The 17222-nt window shown below is 49.4% G+C and overlaps 3 protein-coding genes across 5 annotated transcripts; 1 reads left to right on the forward strand and 2 right to left on the reverse strand.

Moving 5' to 3' along the window:
• Positions 1–474: 474 nt before the first annotated feature.
• Positions 475–8297, reverse strand: LOC117640660 (facilitated trehalose transporter Tret1-2 homolog). Its single transcript, XM_034377440.1, has 5 exons — positions 8148–8297; positions 6834–7038; positions 4144–4329; positions 3434–3700; positions 475–1444 (listed from the first exon to the last, which is right to left on the reverse strand). Exons 2-5 carry the CDS (start codon positions 7029–7031, stop codon positions 695–697), a joined length of 1401 nt encoding a protein of 466 aa, XP_034233331.1. The 5' UTR covers positions 7032–7038; positions 8148–8297; the 3' UTR covers positions 475–694.
• Positions 8298–8841: 544 nt separating this feature from the next.
• LOC117640661 lies at positions 8842–11292 on the reverse strand. Its single transcript, XM_034377441.1, has 10 exons — positions 11110–11292; positions 10868–10959; positions 10698–10797; positions 10379–10574; positions 10170–10279; positions 9948–10083; positions 9750–9850; positions 9555–9672; positions 9369–9469; positions 8842–9268 (listed from the first exon to the last, which is right to left on the reverse strand). The coding sequence occupies exons 2-10, from the start codon at positions 10939–10941 to the stop codon at positions 8903–8905; spliced, it is 1302 nt and encodes a 433-aa protein (XP_034233332.1). The 5' UTR covers positions 10942–10959; positions 11110–11292; the 3' UTR covers positions 8842–8902.
• A 6-nt stretch (positions 11293–11298) lies between these two features.
• On the forward strand, positions 11299–17046 carry LOC117640658 (eukaryotic translation initiation factor 2A). Of its 3 annotated transcripts, XM_034377436.1 has the most exons (13): positions 11299–11401; positions 11683–11697; positions 12209–12353; positions 12447–12565; positions 12652–12748; positions 12825–13000; positions 13115–13203; positions 13281–13428; positions 13532–13877; positions 13963–14126; positions 14209–14304; positions 14394–14635; positions 14722–17046. In XM_034377436.1, exons 1-13 carry the CDS (start codon positions 11374–11376, stop codon positions 14845–14847), a joined length of 1791 nt encoding a protein of 596 aa, XP_034233327.1. In that variant the 5' UTR covers positions 11299–11373; the 3' UTR covers positions 14848–17046. The 3 variants fall into 3 exon arrangements, with proteins under 3 accessions (XP_034233327.1, XP_034233328.1, XP_034233329.1); XM_034377437.1 differs by lacking the exon at positions 11683–11697 and having other exon boundaries at positions 11314–11401; XM_034377438.1 differs by lacking the exons at positions 11299–11401; positions 11683–11697 and adding an exon at positions 11724–11837.
• Positions 17047–17222: the final 176 nt, after the last annotated feature.

Consider the following 17222-nt stretch of genomic DNA (forward strand, 5'->3'; position numbering starts at 1 on the left):
ACATGTCAATGGATGGTCACTTGCATTGACTAATGACTAGGGTTGGATGACACACCTAGGAATAATGATTTGAAGATGAATTTTCTGTGGAACGTGTTGGATCCTGTTTGGATCAAAACGTTTACATTGGATATTGTATTTTCACTAACTCTTGATTTTAAACTGATAATTTGATGATTCTATCAGTTTTGAGGTTTAATTGTAATTGTGTGATGAGTTGATTAGAAAATCAACAAGACTTTTCATTTTGGCCTTGATTATGGGGTGTGATACAGTAGAGTGGATAATTTTAGTCATGTGTAAGTTATAGTTCTCTTTTTATACACAGGCCTCTGAAATTTCTGCTGACAAGCTGACAAAATTGGTAACAACTGTGAGTGATATTGTGATATATTACCTTAACCAATGTTTTGCTGTACCTGGCTGTGAGCTACATTTCGATTACTGAACATGTATCTTGGAAATAAAACATGGTTTTGCCTTCCATTTTTTTAATGTTTATTATGTAAGGGTTCGAGAGGTATGATACAGGGCCACACAGTGGCCAATAAAATAGACGTAATTTCCCCGTGGGGAAAAGGAATCCTTGTCTTGTCTGAGGGCACTGCCAAGGTACCTGAGGCTGGAGTCCCAGAGTACGGCTTTCTAGTCTGGGGCTCCGTCCAGGTGGGAGCAGCACAGCACGCTGCCCGAATCAGTTCCTCTTCTTCTTGTCGTCCGCGGTGGACGCGGCCAGCATCTCCTGCACCTGCGCCAGCGTCTTGCCCTTGGTCTCGGGCACGAGGGAGGCGACGAACACGGAGTAGCCGAGGTTGTAGGCGGCGAAGAAGGTGAAGGGAGCGGCGAAGCCCAGGGCGCGTCCCACGATGAAGAAGCTCTTGTGCAGCACGAAGGCGGAGATGGCGACCAGGGCGCCGGACAGTGGCGCCACGGACGCCTTGGCGCGCTGCGGCAGCAGCTCGCTGGTGAGCACGTGGGGGATGGTGACGACGCCCATGCCCGTGGACGCCATGTAGGACACGAGGCAGGCCAGCGGCAGCCAGTGCACGCCGGACACGTCGGCGCCCAGCACGTCCCTCGCCACGAAGAAGCCGGCCAGGGTGGCCAGGGACGCGGCGTTGCCCAGCGCGCTGCCGGACAGGATGGTGCGGCGGCCCAGGCGCTCCACCACCGGCATGGAGCCCAGCACGGCGGCGATGTTGACGGCCACGAGCAGCACGCTGCACACCGCCGGGCTGAGCGGCGCGCCCGCCACCTCGACGATCTGCTGCGTGAACACCATGACGGTGGTGATGCCCAGCATGGCGAAGGAGCCCGTCACGAACAGGCACAGGCAGGCCGCCTTCTTGGCCACGGGGTCGGCGAACACCTCGCGGAGGGAGCCGCTGCCCGCGCTGGCCTGCTGCTTCACGGTCTTCTGGATGGCGGCCAGCTCGGCGCGGATCTGCAACCATCAGGAGGTTGTTTCTAAACGCCGCATCACATTGCGCTGACGGAACGCGACGGGGCCCAAGGAACGCGACACCCTCACCGTGAAGGTGATCCCACAACGGGTCGGTCCGTCGCACACGGTCGGTCGAACGGTCACATGGAACATCACAAACCGGTGGCTTGGTCGGCAAGAGCGTCGCCCAAATCTTTTCATGAGTTAGGTTCCCAAACTCTCAGTTCACCTCACTTCACGAACCCGAAGAATCAGGTAACCATGGGTCTGAGTTTGGGCGGAGACACACCAGGTGATTTGGTGGCGCAGGAGTTCGGTTCAAATCCCAGGTATAGAAATGTTTTCCTCTGTTGAACCTCGAATCCGGTAACTTACCATTACTTCCAAGATTGGCGAGCGAATTTTCATCGTCTCGGTGGCTGGGAGCGCAGAGGAGGTGTTCGCGCTGAGAGACTTTGATTCGAATCCCCGGGTACCGAAACATTTTTCTCAGTTGACTGTATGAATGCGGTACAATTAGCCCAAGTTCAGACTGGTTTCTGATTAAGGAGAGCCTCGGTGGCTCAGGGGGCTGAGGTGTCGGTCGTAGAGAGAAGCACTCGGGTTCAAATCCCGGCTAAGAGTATGGCTTATGTTTTCCGCCGCGGTGCTGCTTTTGCAGCAGCGTGTCAGATGGGTGGCCTACCTTGACGGCGCGGCTCATACACTGAATTAAGAGCCAGATATCTTCCAAACAATCTTGGCTGTTAAAGAGTGCAAAAGAGAGTTCCTGCCGTCAGCCTCCGTCAGCGTGGCAAATGGGTGGTCTATCTTGGTGGCGCTGCTCACTGTATATCACCTCTAGGATGCAAAAGAGTTCCCGCCGTCGGCTCCCACCCCCCCTACCCCCCCTCCCAGAAGGAGAGGGGAGTAGGGGCAATCATAAAGGGTTAGTAACCTGACCTGGCTGGTAGCGAACCAGGTCCAACGGGAAACATGTGCTGCCGCATGGCCTCCAACCAGCCTCCACGGCCCATCGCTCTGCCACCTGAGCTACGACAACACACCTGTCCGACACGTCCTATCTTAGAGTGATGGTACCGGGGTTGAGAAGTAAACTGAGGAAAAGATTCACTCAACTGGGAATCGAACCCAGTTCTTCCTCCCACCGGCCGACACCTCTACCATATCGACCATCCAGCCACTGAGAAGCAACGCGATCTATCTTTGAGTGATGGTACCGGATTTGAGAAGTAACCTGAGGAAAAAGATTCACCCACCTGGGAGTCGAACCCAGGACTTCCTCCCGCCAGCCTCCAACCAGCCTCTATGGTCCATCGCTCAGCCACCTGAGCTACGACAACACACCAGTCCGGCACGTCCTATCTTAGAGTGATGGTACCGGGGTTGAGAAGTAAACTGAGGAAAAGATTCACTCAACTGGGAATCGAACCCAGTTCTTCCTCCCACCGGCCGACACCTCTACCATATCGACCATCCAGCCACTGAGAAGCAACGCGATCTATCTTAGAGTGATGGTACCGGATTTGAGAAGTAACCTGAGGAAAAAGATTCACCCATCTGGGAGTCGAACCTAGGACTTCCTCCCGCCAGCTGACACCTCTACCATATCAGCCAATCAGCCACTGAGATGCAATGCGATCAATCTTAGAGTGATGGTACCGGATGTAAGAAGTAAACTTAGGAAAAGATTCACTCCTGGGAGCCGAACCCAGGCCAGCTAAAGAAAATAAGTTTGTCATTGGGATTCGAATCCAAGTCCTCATTCGAGGCGGCCGCTGCCTCTGCGCCCGGAGCCACCGAGACTCATAAGCCTCCTCAGCGTTGCCGATCGACCGTCCGACCGACCGTCTGCGACCGACCGACCCATTGTGGGATCACCTTGACGTCATTCCGACGCCTCCCGGCCAGAGAGGTCTATCTTTTCCCTTATGTAAAAGATGGGCTCTTTTGCCTGGAGAGTTTCGTGTTCTCTAGGAAGGCGCCCACCTCCTCGTCCTTCTTTCCGGCCCTGAGGGCCCGCAGCGCGGCGAGGGCCTGGTCGGCGCGGCCCTTTGACGCCAGGTAGAAGGGCGTCTCCTGCATCCAGCCGCTGCCCAGCGCCAGGAAGAGCGACGCCGAGGCCGTGAGCAGGGGCACCAGGGCCAGCAGGCGGTAGGACAGCAGCGGGCCCACGGCGTACGAGATGAGCGGGCCCGCCATGATCTGCAGGTTGGTCCACAGGATGAGACGGCCGCGCATCGCCGTCTCAGACACCTGGGGAAAGCGGACGACATCAATTTTAGTTGCAAGGAGATCGAACAGAAGTGACCTGATGAGCTTCGAGCACAGTGGGCCAGAAGACCAGCACCGGCGGCAAAGACTCTGAACGCGTTTTGAGCTCCAGAGTCGCTTAACAGGACTAGAACCGAGCGTGTGACTCCCACCAATGGATTCCTCGCCCGGAGAGCAATCCATTGGTGGGGTCACACGTTCGGTTCGGGTCCCATTTAGCGACTCTGGAGCTCAAAACGCGTCCGGGATTTTGACCAACTCCACCGGTCTTCTGGCCCACTGTGCGGGGGCGCACTTCAACGTAGAACATGTCCAGTAAAGCCGTTTTGATATCAAAATGAACCTAATTTCGACAAAAATCACTCATTTTGAGGTCACACTGACGTCATTTGTACTTGGGTTGGCGCTTGACGCGCTGGACTTACCTCGGCCACGTAGATGGAGGCGAAGGACACGCCCACGCCGTGGCCCGCGCCGCCCAGCAGCCTGGCCAGGTACAGGGGCTGCGCCGAGGAGCTGAGGAACGTGATGGCGGAGCACGAGGCCAGCAGCACGGGGCCCAGCATGAGCGTGGTGCGGCGGCCGGCGCGTGCGAACACGGCGGACCCGACCTGCAAGCCGAGGATCGTGATGGCGGAGCACGAGGCCAGCAGCACGGGGCCCAGTTCGGTTCGAGTCCCATTTAGTGACTCTGGAGCTCTAAACGCGTTTAGAGTTTTGACCGCCCCCACCGGTCCACTGTGCGGCAGTCTCTAGGCGAGGAGGGCGGCGAGGGCCCCACGATCATGTGTGGTCTAGCCCTTAATGGTAATGGTGGGGTAGGCAAGCCCCCGCGCACCCGTGCGCCGTATTGCCTACCCCCACTTCGTCAGGCGTTTCCGTACTTCTCGTGTCGGCCGCTGTCCATCCATCCACTCTCCGCTCAAGCCACTCGCCAAGGGCCGAACATGTCGCTGTCTCGCGCCGGAGACGTGGCGTATGGCGTTGCACTGCGTGAGAGACCAGCCCGACAGGGGGCTCTGGGCCCGGGGGCGGGCTCAAGCGCTACGCGCCTCGCCGCCCCTCTCTGCCCCTCTCCCCAGGTGGGCGCGGCGTGGCGCTGGCGCGGCGTGGCGCCCAGCGGGCGGCGGACGGGCGAGGCGCCGCCGTCGTGGTGACGTTGCTGTCTTGGTGGGCCGCGCGGTGCGGCGCGGTGCGGCTACCGCGCTTCCTTGCCGCCACCTCCTCGCGCCTCCTGGCCGCCGGCCGGCCGCGCTTTCTCGGCGCGCTGTCTGTATTCGTCCGTCCGCGGCATCGCCATGCAGCGGTGCCAGCGCGGCCGCGGCGTGCTTCGCGTGGCGGCGCGTGCCGCGCGGCTGTCGCGGTGGTCATTTCGCGTGTCGCTGCGCCTCGGCCGCGCCTTGGCTTGCCTTGGCTGCGGCGCGCGGCGCGGGAAGCGGCGCGAACCGCGGCGAGGCAGCCTCCGTTCGCGCGGCGAGCCACCTCCGCGACGCGCTGCACTCCTAGCAGCAGAGTCCCCTTCGCGAGTCGCGTGGACGCGCGTGGACTCGGTGGTTGTGGGTCCGTGCCTCTGTCGTGGTGTCGCCACCGGACGGCCAGCAGGGCCAGCACCCCGGACTCCGGGCCGGCCAAGACTGAGTGAGGCCCAGCTGGGCCCAGCCCCAGCGGCCCCAGCCCTGCCGTGGCCTGAGGCCGCCCCGCCCCGCCCCGCCCCAGCCGGATTGGCACGCCCGGCACCTCCTCGGCCTCGCTGTCCTCCTGGCCGGTGCTTTCCCTCCGCCATCCCTGCTTGGTCCGCCGTGCTCGCCCCGCGCGTCGTGCGGATCCGCCTTGTCGTGCCACCTCGCCGTGGAGCGTGGAACTGCCTTGCCGCGCCGCCTCGCCGCCGCTTCGCCGCGAGTCACGATCGGCGGGGCGGTGCGGCGCAGCGGCGCCAACTTCAAGCGGCCACGGTGCAGCAGACTGACTCCCAGAGTCGTTTTCGTCGCTCTGTCTCTCTCGCACTCATGGCGCGTCCCGTTTAGGTGCGAGAGAGACAGAGCGACGAAAACGACTCTCGGAGTCAGTCCGAATAGCCCGCTGGCATGGCCGCGGCGCGACCGCGGCGGCCGGCGGCCATTGCAGGGCATCGCGAAGGCGTCGCGGCTAGAGGCCACCTCCTCGGGGCTCTGTCCGCCGGCCGACGCCGTGTCGTCGTTGTGTCGTGTTGGTCTAGGAGGCCCGTCAAGACGCCGCCCTAACCAACCAGGTCGCGGCGGGCCCGTCCGTTGGGCCGCGGACCAAGGCGGCCACACTCCTCGTCGCGCTGCTCCCCTGGTCGCGGACTTCCCTCCGAGGGCCGTTGTGCAGGTGTGCACCGCGCCCACCTCCTCCGCCGCCGCCGCTCGCGCCCGCGAGGTGGCCCGATGGGGGCCCGAGGCCAGAGAGAGGCACCGCGGCGGCCAGCGACCGCCACCGCCGCCTACAGTCCGTGACAACGGTTCTGTCCAGAGACCTGCTGACTTGCGCCGTGCACAACGTCAGAAAGCTTGCGGCAACCACTTGGACACACTCGCGTGTCCAGATGGAGAGGGACACGTGGTGTGCTCTACTTTTGTACAGTCGCACAGTGGGCTAGAAGACCGGTGGAGGCAGCCAAAATCCTAGACGGGTTTTGAACTCCAGAGTCGCTAAATGGAACTCGAACCGAGCTTGTGACCCCACCAATAGATACCTCGTTCGGTGAGCAATCCATTGGTGGGGTCACACGTTCGGTTCGAGTCGCATTTAGCGATTCTGGAGCTCAAAACGCGTCTAGAATTTTGGCCGCCTCCGCCGGTATTCTGGCCCACTGTGAGTCGGTGCCGTCAACGGCACTTTTGCCTCGGTGACACGAAAGCTGGGGGTAGGGCCGGTGGGGCCCAAGCGCCGATCAATGGGAGGGACAAGGGTCAATTGACCTTGCCCCCTGGATAGCCGCCAAAACAACACTTTGCCCCTGTAAGTATGAAGTACGCAAAGAGTGTTTCTTAGCCCCCCTCACAGGGGTGCGTTCACCCCTTCGCCTCCCCCCTTTTTAAGCCGCGCCTGCACTGTAAGCGTCGTGCCCGCCGTGCCGCGACGGGGCGCTACGTACGAGGGAGCCGGCCAGGATGCCCAGGCTGAAGAAGGACACGATCCAGGAGATCTCGTCGAGGGTGGGGGCGAACGAGCCCTCGCCGGCGCGCAGCTTGCCGACGGCCGGGGAGGACCATCCCAGCGACAGGCCCTGCGTCAGCGTCATCAGCAGCACCGGCGCCACCGAGCGCACCTGGCTCAGCTCCAAGGGCGTCATGCTGGACCTGTTCAAATGCAAAACCACACGGCCAGAGTCAAACCAAAATCATCCAAAATCACGCACGACCAGCGTCAACGTCAAACTGCCGTCATCCATAAACACACGACCTCAAAGTCAAACTCCGAATCTATGGCTCCTGGAGCCCAGCCGACTGATTCCGCTTGGTCGTTCCGTCGCTCTGTCTCTCTCGCTACCTAGCGGCACGCCCCATGAGTGCGACAGAGACAGAGCGACGAAACGATCCTTCGAAATCAGGCGGCAGCAATCGTCTAGCCGTGATTCCGGCGTCCTGCGGAGCGATTCAGTAGAGTCACTTCACCGCTATCTCGCTCGCCACCCGACGGGGCGCTCCATGAGTGCGACAGAGACAGAGCGACCGAGTGAGTCTTCGGAACGGCTCGGCCGGCGCGCGCCAGTGGCGCTCCGCGGAGCAGGGAAGTGCCACGGCATGGCCAAGGCCACGCGGCGCTTGCGTCGCTTTTGGCGCGCTGATGGTTCGGGTTCGAGTCCCCGCCCTGCAGACTGATTCCCTGAGTCGTTTTCGTCGCTCTGTCTCTCTCACTCTCATGGAGCGTCTCGTGTACGTGCGAGAGAGACAGAGCGAGGAAAACGACTCTCGGAATGAGTCTGCAGCTCCTCCAAGACTTGGTGCGTCGCGCTTCGCTTTATCACGAGACGCAGGCCGCGGCCCTTCACGTCCACGTACTTGGAGATAGTGACTGACGGCAAGGCAAGACGGCAAGGCGCGCAGGGTATGACGGCCTGACCTCCGGCCGAGTCCTTGCCGCGATACCAGCATCCCGCTGCATCATGCTGGCTCGCTGTCTAGAGCGGCCGGCGCTCCCTCGTTTCAAAAGACCAAGTTCCCGCAGAAAGCAAACGCCACACACAACCCGCCGTGACCCCCTCCCCCTCCTTTTTGACTTGACATGCCGGACCGCAATTGATTGCATGCCTGTTCTGTTCCTCGTGTCATTGATGGTCCCAGCTGATTCGACTCGAGGACCGCGTCTTTTTTGAATTTGACGAGCGCTCGCCTGGAGTCACGTGGCCGCGCCGTGTTTCCATTCGCGAACCGGATCGAGGATGGGTGAGCCGCCTTAATGGTCTTACCGAACAGAGCGAAGTGGGCGAGCTGCCGCCAGATGGGAGTGCTGTTCTGCCTGCACGCGGCCTGTGCCGGTCGGCCTGCTACTGCTACCAGCCAGCGCCAGCTAGACTCGCGACATTACACTAGAAGAGCCGAGCCGCCTCGCGCACCGCCTTTATCAGCGCCTTCGACTTCTTCGGACTGACTTGGCGGGAGTGCACGAACGGCTATCAAAGCCCGGGGCGCACGCAGATATTGACACAACGATTAGTGCACACGTCGTGTTGGGGTCGGTTGGGGTAAAAATGGGACTCACTATTTCTGGACATGTCATCGATGTTTAAAAATGGCACATTCATGTGGCATGACATTTTAAAACGTTGAATCTTGTCCTGAATTGTTCAGAAATGGTGTCTCGTTATTGCCCCAACTGACCCCAAAATGTTGGAAAAATTTAAGTTATGAGCTTGCAAAGACTGAGAGGAGAAATAATAGCTGCAGACAGTGTGTATTCAAGATTCTTTATGGTTCATGACTAATATTCTTTTAAATCCTTCTTCTCTGTTCCAAAACATGAGTTCACATGCGCCAAAACTTTATTTTAATCTCCACTTCAACTGTATAAGTCAAAATAAATATAGCATAATTTATTTATGTCTGTTGAAATCATGTAAGCTTGAAGTCGAATGGAAAGGCTGAGGTCATGAATGCAAAAAGTGTAAGTTCCCAAGCTTATTTAATAATTCATACACCTTTGATATACACTGCTCTTACATTCTTACATTGATTTCTTCTTCTTTTTCTTCTTTGCTTTTGATGAAAGTGATGTATCAACAACAGCATCATCGGTTACTTCCTTTGTTTTGCTTGATTTGGAAGAAAATGAAGTATTGACATCATCATCATCATTGGTTACTTTCTTCTTTTTTTTCCGTTTGGAAGAAAGTGATGTATCGACAGCATCATCAGAGGCATTGTCACACTCATCTCCTTCCATCTGTCCTGGTTTTCGTTTCAAGGCTTTGGCAGTGGTCACGGCTTCAGCAGGAGCATTGAAGATGTCTACACTGGTACCCACTCGCACATTGTGGCCATGGATAGATAAGTCTTCCAATGCTAAAGCCTTCTTGACACTCTTTGGTTCCTGAAAAGATGACAAGACAAAATAAATATAAAGCTATGCCCCCCTCCGCCGCAAAAAAAATAATAAAAAACAAAAGGGTATTGAAAATGATTAAAATTACCTTAAATTGAATGATGAAGTTCCTGTTACCTTTATCTTGACTGATGCCATGAATCAACCCACACACTTGAAACTTCAAGAAAATATCCACGTCCTTAGCCTCTGTAAACAATACGAAAACATTAAATCATGGGATATGCCAGGGATGTTTACGGACAATATAAGAAAATAAATGATGTAACTATACCTTTTGGAGCACCAGCAATATAAACTGGGTTCAATCGTCCTAACACATCAGGCATTAACTTAAATCGATATTCAGCTCTGCCAGAATGTTTCACCGCTTTATCGGCTGATTTTTGATTCTGACAAACAAATTAATTATTTAATTAAAAATTAAGCCAGTGCGTAGGTGAAAGAAAAGAAACAATATCAACAATACCTCATAAAATATGAAGGCTGAAGTACGGCTACGGTTAAATTTGACTCTCAGAATCGGACCATATTGACTGAACTCCTTTTCCACATCTTCTTTCTGGGTACCTAGAAAAGACAACCATACTCCCATGAACTACATGGTTGGCCTAAATGGGTGCTTTAGCTGTGAGCTGAGTATAACATTAATTAAAATCCATCTTACCTTCAGAAACTTCTGTTACGACCACAGGATCATGGGCCTTATTGCTAATTTCAAATATGGGACGACTTAAAGAGACCACATTTCCTTTTACTAATTTATTCTTCTGTTGCAAGGCTTTCTTAGCGCCACTTTCATCCTAAAAAAATTCAGAACAAAACCCTAAGAAGAGAACCTTCTTACCTATTTACAGACTGAATAATTCATGGAACGCAAGGTTCATACCTGGAAATATATTTGAGCATCAATAGAATTTTTTGAATTCCACACAAGTCCAATATAACTAATGGGGCCGCAATCTTTGAAAGATTGCCATAGATCTTCTTCAATAACATCTGAAAATTATCAAAGAAAGAACGTAGGCTCATTACTACAACCGGAACACTTTTTAAATCAAATTTAGAAGAATCAGCTATAGGAGGCTGAAATCATACCTGGTGAAAGGTTGGACACAACCACTGTTCTAAGAGAGGGAGTGTACTGATGAGCCTTTGAAACAAAACTGTGCCGACCCTCTAAAAGAATGGACTCAGATGAAACAGCTTTGTCTGCCTCCTCTTCTTTCGAAAATACCACAGCAACTCTTTTCATTGTCGTACCTCCCATCGTTTGAATGTCTGATGCTTTAACCTGAGAATTAAAAAAAGCCAACCAAACATCAGTTAAAGACATTTAGCTTAATGCACATCTCAAGACTATTTTGAAAGATGGTCGACAAAACAATAAACGGTAAGGTAAATAATTGTTACTCACATCAACAATATTTCCACAAGTCTCTAAGCGCTCTCTAACAACAGTTTCTACATCATCAATTTCAGGTATATTTGTCACAAACACAGTCCTCAGACGCTTCCTGAAAATAATTATGTCAGCCAACTAATATCCTTCATTATAATAGGACTTAAGTTGTAACAGATACATACTTTTTGCGGCTACCCTGCTTAATTTCTACATCCTCTCCGGACATTGTGCTGATGTTTAACACCTCTCCAGGCATCTGGTGCTGATGTATGGACTGTAATAGTTAAAATTGCAATAGGCAGGAATACTTAAACTTAATCATAACCTTAATAAACGCGTGAGGATACGCCGACTGCCGACGTCCCGAAGGCGTGATCATAGCCAATAATTAAACTTTTAGAGCCAATGATTTTCTTGCACTTACATTCAATAAATGCTGATTTCAAAATGCTTAATTGATGGCGTTGGGGTACAGAATAGGGCTGAACTGAGGAAATGAATCTATATTCGGCACAAGCAAACACCACGCCTTAACCTCAACCTCCAACAACAGACGACATGTGTTTTCGTAGGGTGCGTTCCAGCAGTGACGTGATCTTCTCTTCAACTTGATTTGGTCAGACAAGATCAGATCCCCGAGGGGTGGGCCTTAGGAACGAACCCAAGTTCCACATGTTCTTCAACAAACATGGCGTCTCCGGTACCAGTGGTCGCAGGTAAGTTTATTTTAATTTATTTATTGCATGACCGCATCATTCAATCCTCATAAACATAACTAAATTTGTAAAGAATGGTTTCATCTCCGGGATGTTCGCACAATAGTGCGGGTTGCGCTCTTTCTGTTAGGTCAGACGGGATACATAAGGATGGGTCCGGTTAGGGCCGTCCGGTCACTACCATGCCAGCATCATCTTTTCCTCGGAAAACCCATAACAAAATGTACTTACTTGTTCTAAATTTGAACAGGATTTGATGTCAATTTTTTATTTGTTTACAGCTGTGCATCTTGCCTGTCAGTACAAGTGCAGGGTCAGAGTATCTCCTCTGCCATGGAAACTTGAGATTGCCTAGTCACATGTTTAAAATAGATTATATATGATGATATTCTATTTCCTCGCCCTATCTGACGACAGTCCGTACGTCGGTGTCAAAGTACGAGTTGAATATACTATTTGACACTCATACTGGGCACCTGAGCAGCACAACTGGCATTATGCAAAAGTTCCCAACCTAACTTTTAATAGTATTCTCTATTTGTGTACTTTGAAAGTCGCCCTTATCCCCACCCTTTTTCCCTATCTCCAAAAGCTTTTTTTTTCTAATCTTTACCTGACTGGAATTTTTGCTTGAGAGAATGTTTTGACAGTTATAATTGAAATGCTCCAAATTTGATCCCCATATGTTTTCTAATTTTCTAGCAATGTTCTCAAAATTATTTTTTTATCAGTTAATTTTTCACATTCTCTTAATCAACCAGTTGTCAACTTGTTTGCTTGTGCTGAAAATGGTTTGTTTTGTTTCAGTTCGGGGATCAACTGGGATCTCAATCAACCTAGGTCCTCCCAACTATGATCCAGTTACTGCTTTCCAGAAAGATGATAGCAAATCATGCAAATGCATGCTTTTCAGCCCAGACAGCAAAAAATTTGCTTGGGCAAATGGAATATGGTCTGTTAGCTTTGCTTTTGAGATTGACAGTTTTCAGTTGACAGTATGTCCTTATATTACCGTCTCTGTGATTTTCTTGTCTTATTAATGCAGTGTGAAAATTGTCTCAACGTCAACATGGAAAGTACTTGCCGAGCTCCCCCGTCCAAAGGTGTCATGTTTAAAATTCTCCCCCAAAGGAACCTATCTCATGACGTGGGAGCCCTGTATCAGTAAGTGGATACAGTATAATAAATTTGATGCAAGCGTAAATATTCTCACCAAATATGATTCTCACGTTCCTTTGATGTGTTCACAGCTACCACAGCTGGACCTGGTGGACCGAATTTACATATTTACAAATCAGAAACTGGTGAATTGGTTAAAGAATTTATGCAGAAAAAGCAAACTGGATGGTAAACTTTTTTATTTCCTGTTTTCTGTTGTCTTTTCAATTTTTGTTACTCAAATGGTTATTATTAATCATTTCAGGGAACCCCAGTGGAGTCAGGATGAAAAGTTGTGTGGTAGATGTGTGGACAATGAATTGCTGTTTTATGAAGATTGCAAATTTGACCAAGCGTCTTTACGTGTCCGTGATCAAAAAATTGGCACTTTTGCCATTGCTCCAGGCACAGCACCTTATCATGTAATCTGCTATATGCCAGGTATCAAGTTTTAGATTAATTTTTTTGCTCTGTTGTGTTTTTGTTTTTTTATTTTTGATTTCTTTGTTTTAAGTTTTTCTTCTAGTAATAAAGTTGACAATGTTTTCTCCACAGGCAAATCTGGCGCACCGTGCTTTGGTAGGCTCTTCCAATACCCCAAGTTTGATCAGCAAAGCTCCTTAGCGAACAAAAGCTTTTTCCAGGTATGTTAGAAAGCTTTTCTTTGAAAAACTTATAATTTTCCTCAACGTACACATAATTTACTGTGGTATGCTCTCAGTCTGATAAGGTTGAAATATTCTGGAACAACAAAGGCACGGACGCCTTGCTGTTAACCAGCACAGAGGTTGACAAGTCTGGTAGCTCATACTATGGAAAGACAACCTTACACTTCCTCAATTCTAAAGAAAGTGCCCTGGTGGTTCTTGGTAAGTGCTATAGCTACCTAATTTTAATTGATTCTGTAAGGGCCATAGCGTCTCGATGTGAGTAGAATTATTTTATCTTGATTTTCTGTAATCTATTTTGCAGGGAAGGAAGGTCCTATCTATAGTGTTGCTTGGAGCCCAAAGAGCTCAGAGTTCTGTGTCTGTTATGGTTTCATGCCTGCTAAGGTTACTCTTTACAACCTGAAGTGTGAACCTGTTTATGAATTTGGCACTGGACCTCGCAATGCCATACATTATAACCCTACAGGCAACATTCTAATTCTTGGTGGGTTCGGAAATCTGAGGGGTGGCATTGAGGTCTGGGATGCTCATCAAAGAAAACTTGTGACTAAACTCGAAGCGCCAGATACCACATTACTAGAATGGTCACCTGATGGCAAACATTTCATGACAGCAACAACTGCACCTAGACTCAGAATGGGCAATGGGTAAGTTATTTCATCATGGCATTGTACAAGTCTCCTCCTTTAACCTTTCCCCCTTCACTGTGGTACCTGACTGTGATGATTGTAGTTTCAAGATTTGGCACTATTCTGGAGCATTAATGTATGAACGACCATGGAACAAGCAGGAGGAACTTTGGGAAGTTTTGTGGCAAAGTTTCCCACCAGGAGAGTTTAAGGAACCTCAAATTAGCTACAAACAGGTTGAGGGTATTCAGCCCAGTCAACCAACAGGTAAATGTTCTGTGACAGTGCAGTTTGAATTACTAATTTATGTGTACGATGAAACTTATGGTGTTGTTTTATTTCTGTGTAGCCTCCAAACAAGTGTACAGACCACCCTCTGCTAGAGGGAAAGAGTCAAACTTTAAGCTGCATGATGAGGAGCTCCCCCACCGACCAGGAGAAACTCGTGAGTTCTAGAATAAAAATGATAATAATAATAATAATAATGAGGTTGTTGCCAGTCTTACCTAACTCCTGAAATTCCTATGTCTGCAGCATCAGCATCTTCAAATGCATCAAAGGCTGCATTAAAAATGAAGAAAAAGCGAGAAGCAAAGAAGGCTAAAAAGGCTGAGCAGCTTGCGGTGGGTGGCGATGCAGTGGAGACCCTTGCACCTTCCAATCCAGCAACAAGAGATCAGAAACCTCCAGCCACCAATGGAGTCTCATCTCTTCTACCAGCCGATGCTGACATTGAAGACCCTGAGAAGCTGAAGAAATTTAAGAAGATCAAAAGTGTGAGTGATCCATTAACATTCTTGTTATTTCAACCTTGTAGGTTATCAACTTCAAAATTTTTGTCTTATGTACTTTTGTTTCACAGAAATTGGGAGAAATCACCCGTCTGAAGGATCAACTGGCTAGTGGTAAACAATTAGAGATCAATCAACTCGACAAGATCAAGAAGGAAGAGGAGCTTTTGAAGGAATTGAAGGATCTTGCTTTGTGATGACACCACGTTGGCACACTGCTGCCGCCAGCCTTTGTGCCCCAAGATGCTCAAGAGGGGTGGAAGCAGTGCTTGCCTGGCTCAATGCTGCCGAGTGCATTCAACTTGGAACATAATGCCTTAAATTTGCCTAGTGTTGTTCCTCAAGCCACAAAGTTTTGTTTGTGTTGTGCCCCAGAGACTCCTCAACTTTATAATGATTATTCTTCTCATGAACATTTTCTATCGAGTGCTTTTCAATCAAAATCCCCACAGTGGGGTCCAATCTCACTTTCAGTCCAATCAGGTGGACAACCTGGATGGAAGATTTCTAGAAATGAATTATCGGCATCCAATGTGCTTCAGCGGAGTCTCTTAGGTTGTGGAGCATGCCACCAAAGACAATATAATCCGTATCAGTCAAATTTTTTTGAATTGCGACTAAGTTCAGTCTTACCTCTGGCGTGCTTCTCAAAGTCCTTTCGACATGACTTGTTTGAGGATAAAAGAGGAAGTCTCTCAGAACTTACTCCTGCTGTTGCTGCATCCACCAGCAGTTCTGAGCCAGCCTTCAATTTGTGGACGTCAGATACTTTTACATTGGAAGGAGGTCATTGTCATTGTGCTACTGTGAATGACTTCTAATCTTCATGAGTTGACAGCACTCAATTTAATCTTAAAGGAAAGATGTATATTTTCCACATGTTGAATGAATAAGAAAGTCGCAAATACTCAACGTCTCTGCTTTACATATATTTGTTTTCTTGTTTGTTTCAATTTAGGTTTTTGCTCAGTTAATTAAGTGTAAGCCCTTTGTCTTTGTTTTATGAATTTGATGGACTTGAGAGAAACTGCCTTGTTGGAGTTTAATCTTATATTAGATGTGGTTGATAGTTTTTGTAACTTTTGTAACAAATGAATTGTGCCCTACCAAAGCTTAACTACAATGATTAAAATCAAACGGGGTTGTTTATTTTAATCTGAGAATATTATTAAAATCAACAAAAAAAAAAAAAAACAATGAAGTGTTTGGGCCAAGATATGACTTATCTGCATGAACATCCCCCCACTTCACAACAGTATTTTCAATGCTCTGTGTGTCAGGTAGTTTTGTCTTGTGCTCATCTATCTACCTACCTATCTGTTTGACTAGATTTTGACAGTGGATTGTTTTTTTTTTCTCTCTCTCTCTGTACTGATCATTTTATAAGTGTTTATATCATTTAATTCAGACTAAGCACAATCATGTACATAAATGAAAAAGTAAGATTGTATTCCATTTCTCTTGAATTTACCTTTTTCTTGGTGTCATTGTAGGTTTTCATCTATTTTCTTGCTAATGATGAATTGTTGTGGTGTTGTATGCCCCATGTGGTTGGTCACATCATCATTATCTTGAGATATTTTTAGGATTGTTTTTAAGATTTGATGTGATTTTTTGGAAGGCCTCCTAATGATTTTCCAAACCCCATTGATATCAGTTAGCTCATAAGAATTTCCTGTGGGTTTTAAAATATTTTGCTGCTATTTGCTCCACAGGAAATATAAGCACAAACTCTCTGATATACTTGTATTTATGTAGAATTACAATGATGTTGAATGTATGTATGCCTTAGATGTCAATCAGCTTAACATATAAAGTCATGTGCTGTGCAATGCCTCTCAAAGGAGTATTTTTCAAGTGCCTTAGACCATTCGTTGCACAGTTGAATTATGATTCTCCTTCATGTTCTTCCTCTCTATGGAGATCCAAATTCTTTTTATCTTGTTTTTTCTTCCTCTGATGTTAAAAAGCTTTTGGGACAATTGAATGTGTGTGTACGCTCTGTGCCAGGGCTATAAGTTGAAATGTCCTGTCAATAAAAGGTTTTTGGGCTGTGGGTGAACTGCTAAGGGCTTCTCATTATTTATTTTGTCAGCAACTTGTGAATGTATTGTACACCGTTTTTGTGAATGCTTTCAATATGTGAAGTCGAAATTCTTCTACTATGTGATTAATGTGATCAAAATTCAAGTTGCAGCAAGAGGTTTCAAAGCTCCTGTTGCCTTGTTATCTACCTCTTACGATGTCGTTACTTCGCTACTCAGATGATTTAAAAACGTTATAAAGTCTATTTTCTGTATGAAAGGTGATGCATAAATGTGCTAAAGCTGCATTTTGCTGGTATGAGATGCCATGGATGCCAACATCAAAAGTAAAGCAGCGTAGGTCATCCTTAACTCTTGTTTTCAATTTCTGACCCATCCCTCCACACAAGATGTACAATATGCGGTACTCAGACTGGTTGCATACTGTGCTCGTTCACTGACCGCACCATCGAGCTGCCTTCCTGGCCGCTGGAGCACTCTGTCTCTCTCGCACCCTTGCGGGACGTGCGGGACGCCCCAAGAGTGCG

The sequence above is a fragment of the Thrips palmi genome, unplaced genomic scaffold, assembly GCF_012932325.1.
Source record: "Thrips palmi isolate BJ-2018 unplaced genomic scaffold, TpBJ-2018v1 HiC_scaffold_12, whole genome shotgun sequence".
Classification (NCBI taxonomy): Eukaryota; Metazoa; Arthropoda; class Insecta; order Thysanoptera; family Thripidae; genus Thrips; species Thrips palmi.

Coding starts and splice junctions, on each gene's coding strand:
- LOC117640660 (XM_034377440.1), bottom strand. CDS start 7,031: ATGACGCCCTTGGAGCTGAGCCAGGTGCGCTCGGTGGCGCCGGTGCTG. Junction 3,701..4,143: donor CCTCCATCTACGTGGCCGAG/GTAAGTCCAGCG, acceptor CGCTTTCCCCAG/GTGTCTGAGACGGCGATGCG. Junction 1,445..3,433: donor CCGGAAAGAAGGACGAGGAG/GTGGGCGCCTTC, acceptor TGATGGTTGCAG/ATCCGCGCCGAGCTGGCCGC.
- LOC117640661 (XM_034377441.1), bottom strand. CDS start 10,941: ATGCCTGGAGAGGTGTTAAACATCAGCACAATGTCCGGAGAGGATGTA. Junction 10,798..10,867: donor AAGCAGGGTAGCCGCAAAAA/GTATGTATCTGT, acceptor AATTATTTTCAG/GAAGCGTCTGAGGACTGTGT. Junction 9,470..9,554: donor TATTGCTGGTGCTCCAAAAG/GTATAGTTACAT, acceptor TATTGTTTACAG/AGGCTAAGGACGTGGATATT.
- LOC117640658 (XM_034377436.1), top strand. CDS start 11,374: ATGGCGTCTCCGGTACCAGTGGTCGCAG. Junction 12,566..12,651: donor GACGTGGGAGCCCTGTATCA/GTAAGTGGATAC, acceptor ATGTGTTCACAG/CTACCACAGCTGGACCTGGT. Junction 13,429..13,531: donor AAGTGCCCTGGTGGTTCTTG/GTAAGTGCTATA, acceptor TCTATTTTGCAG/GGAAGGAAGGTCCTATCTAT.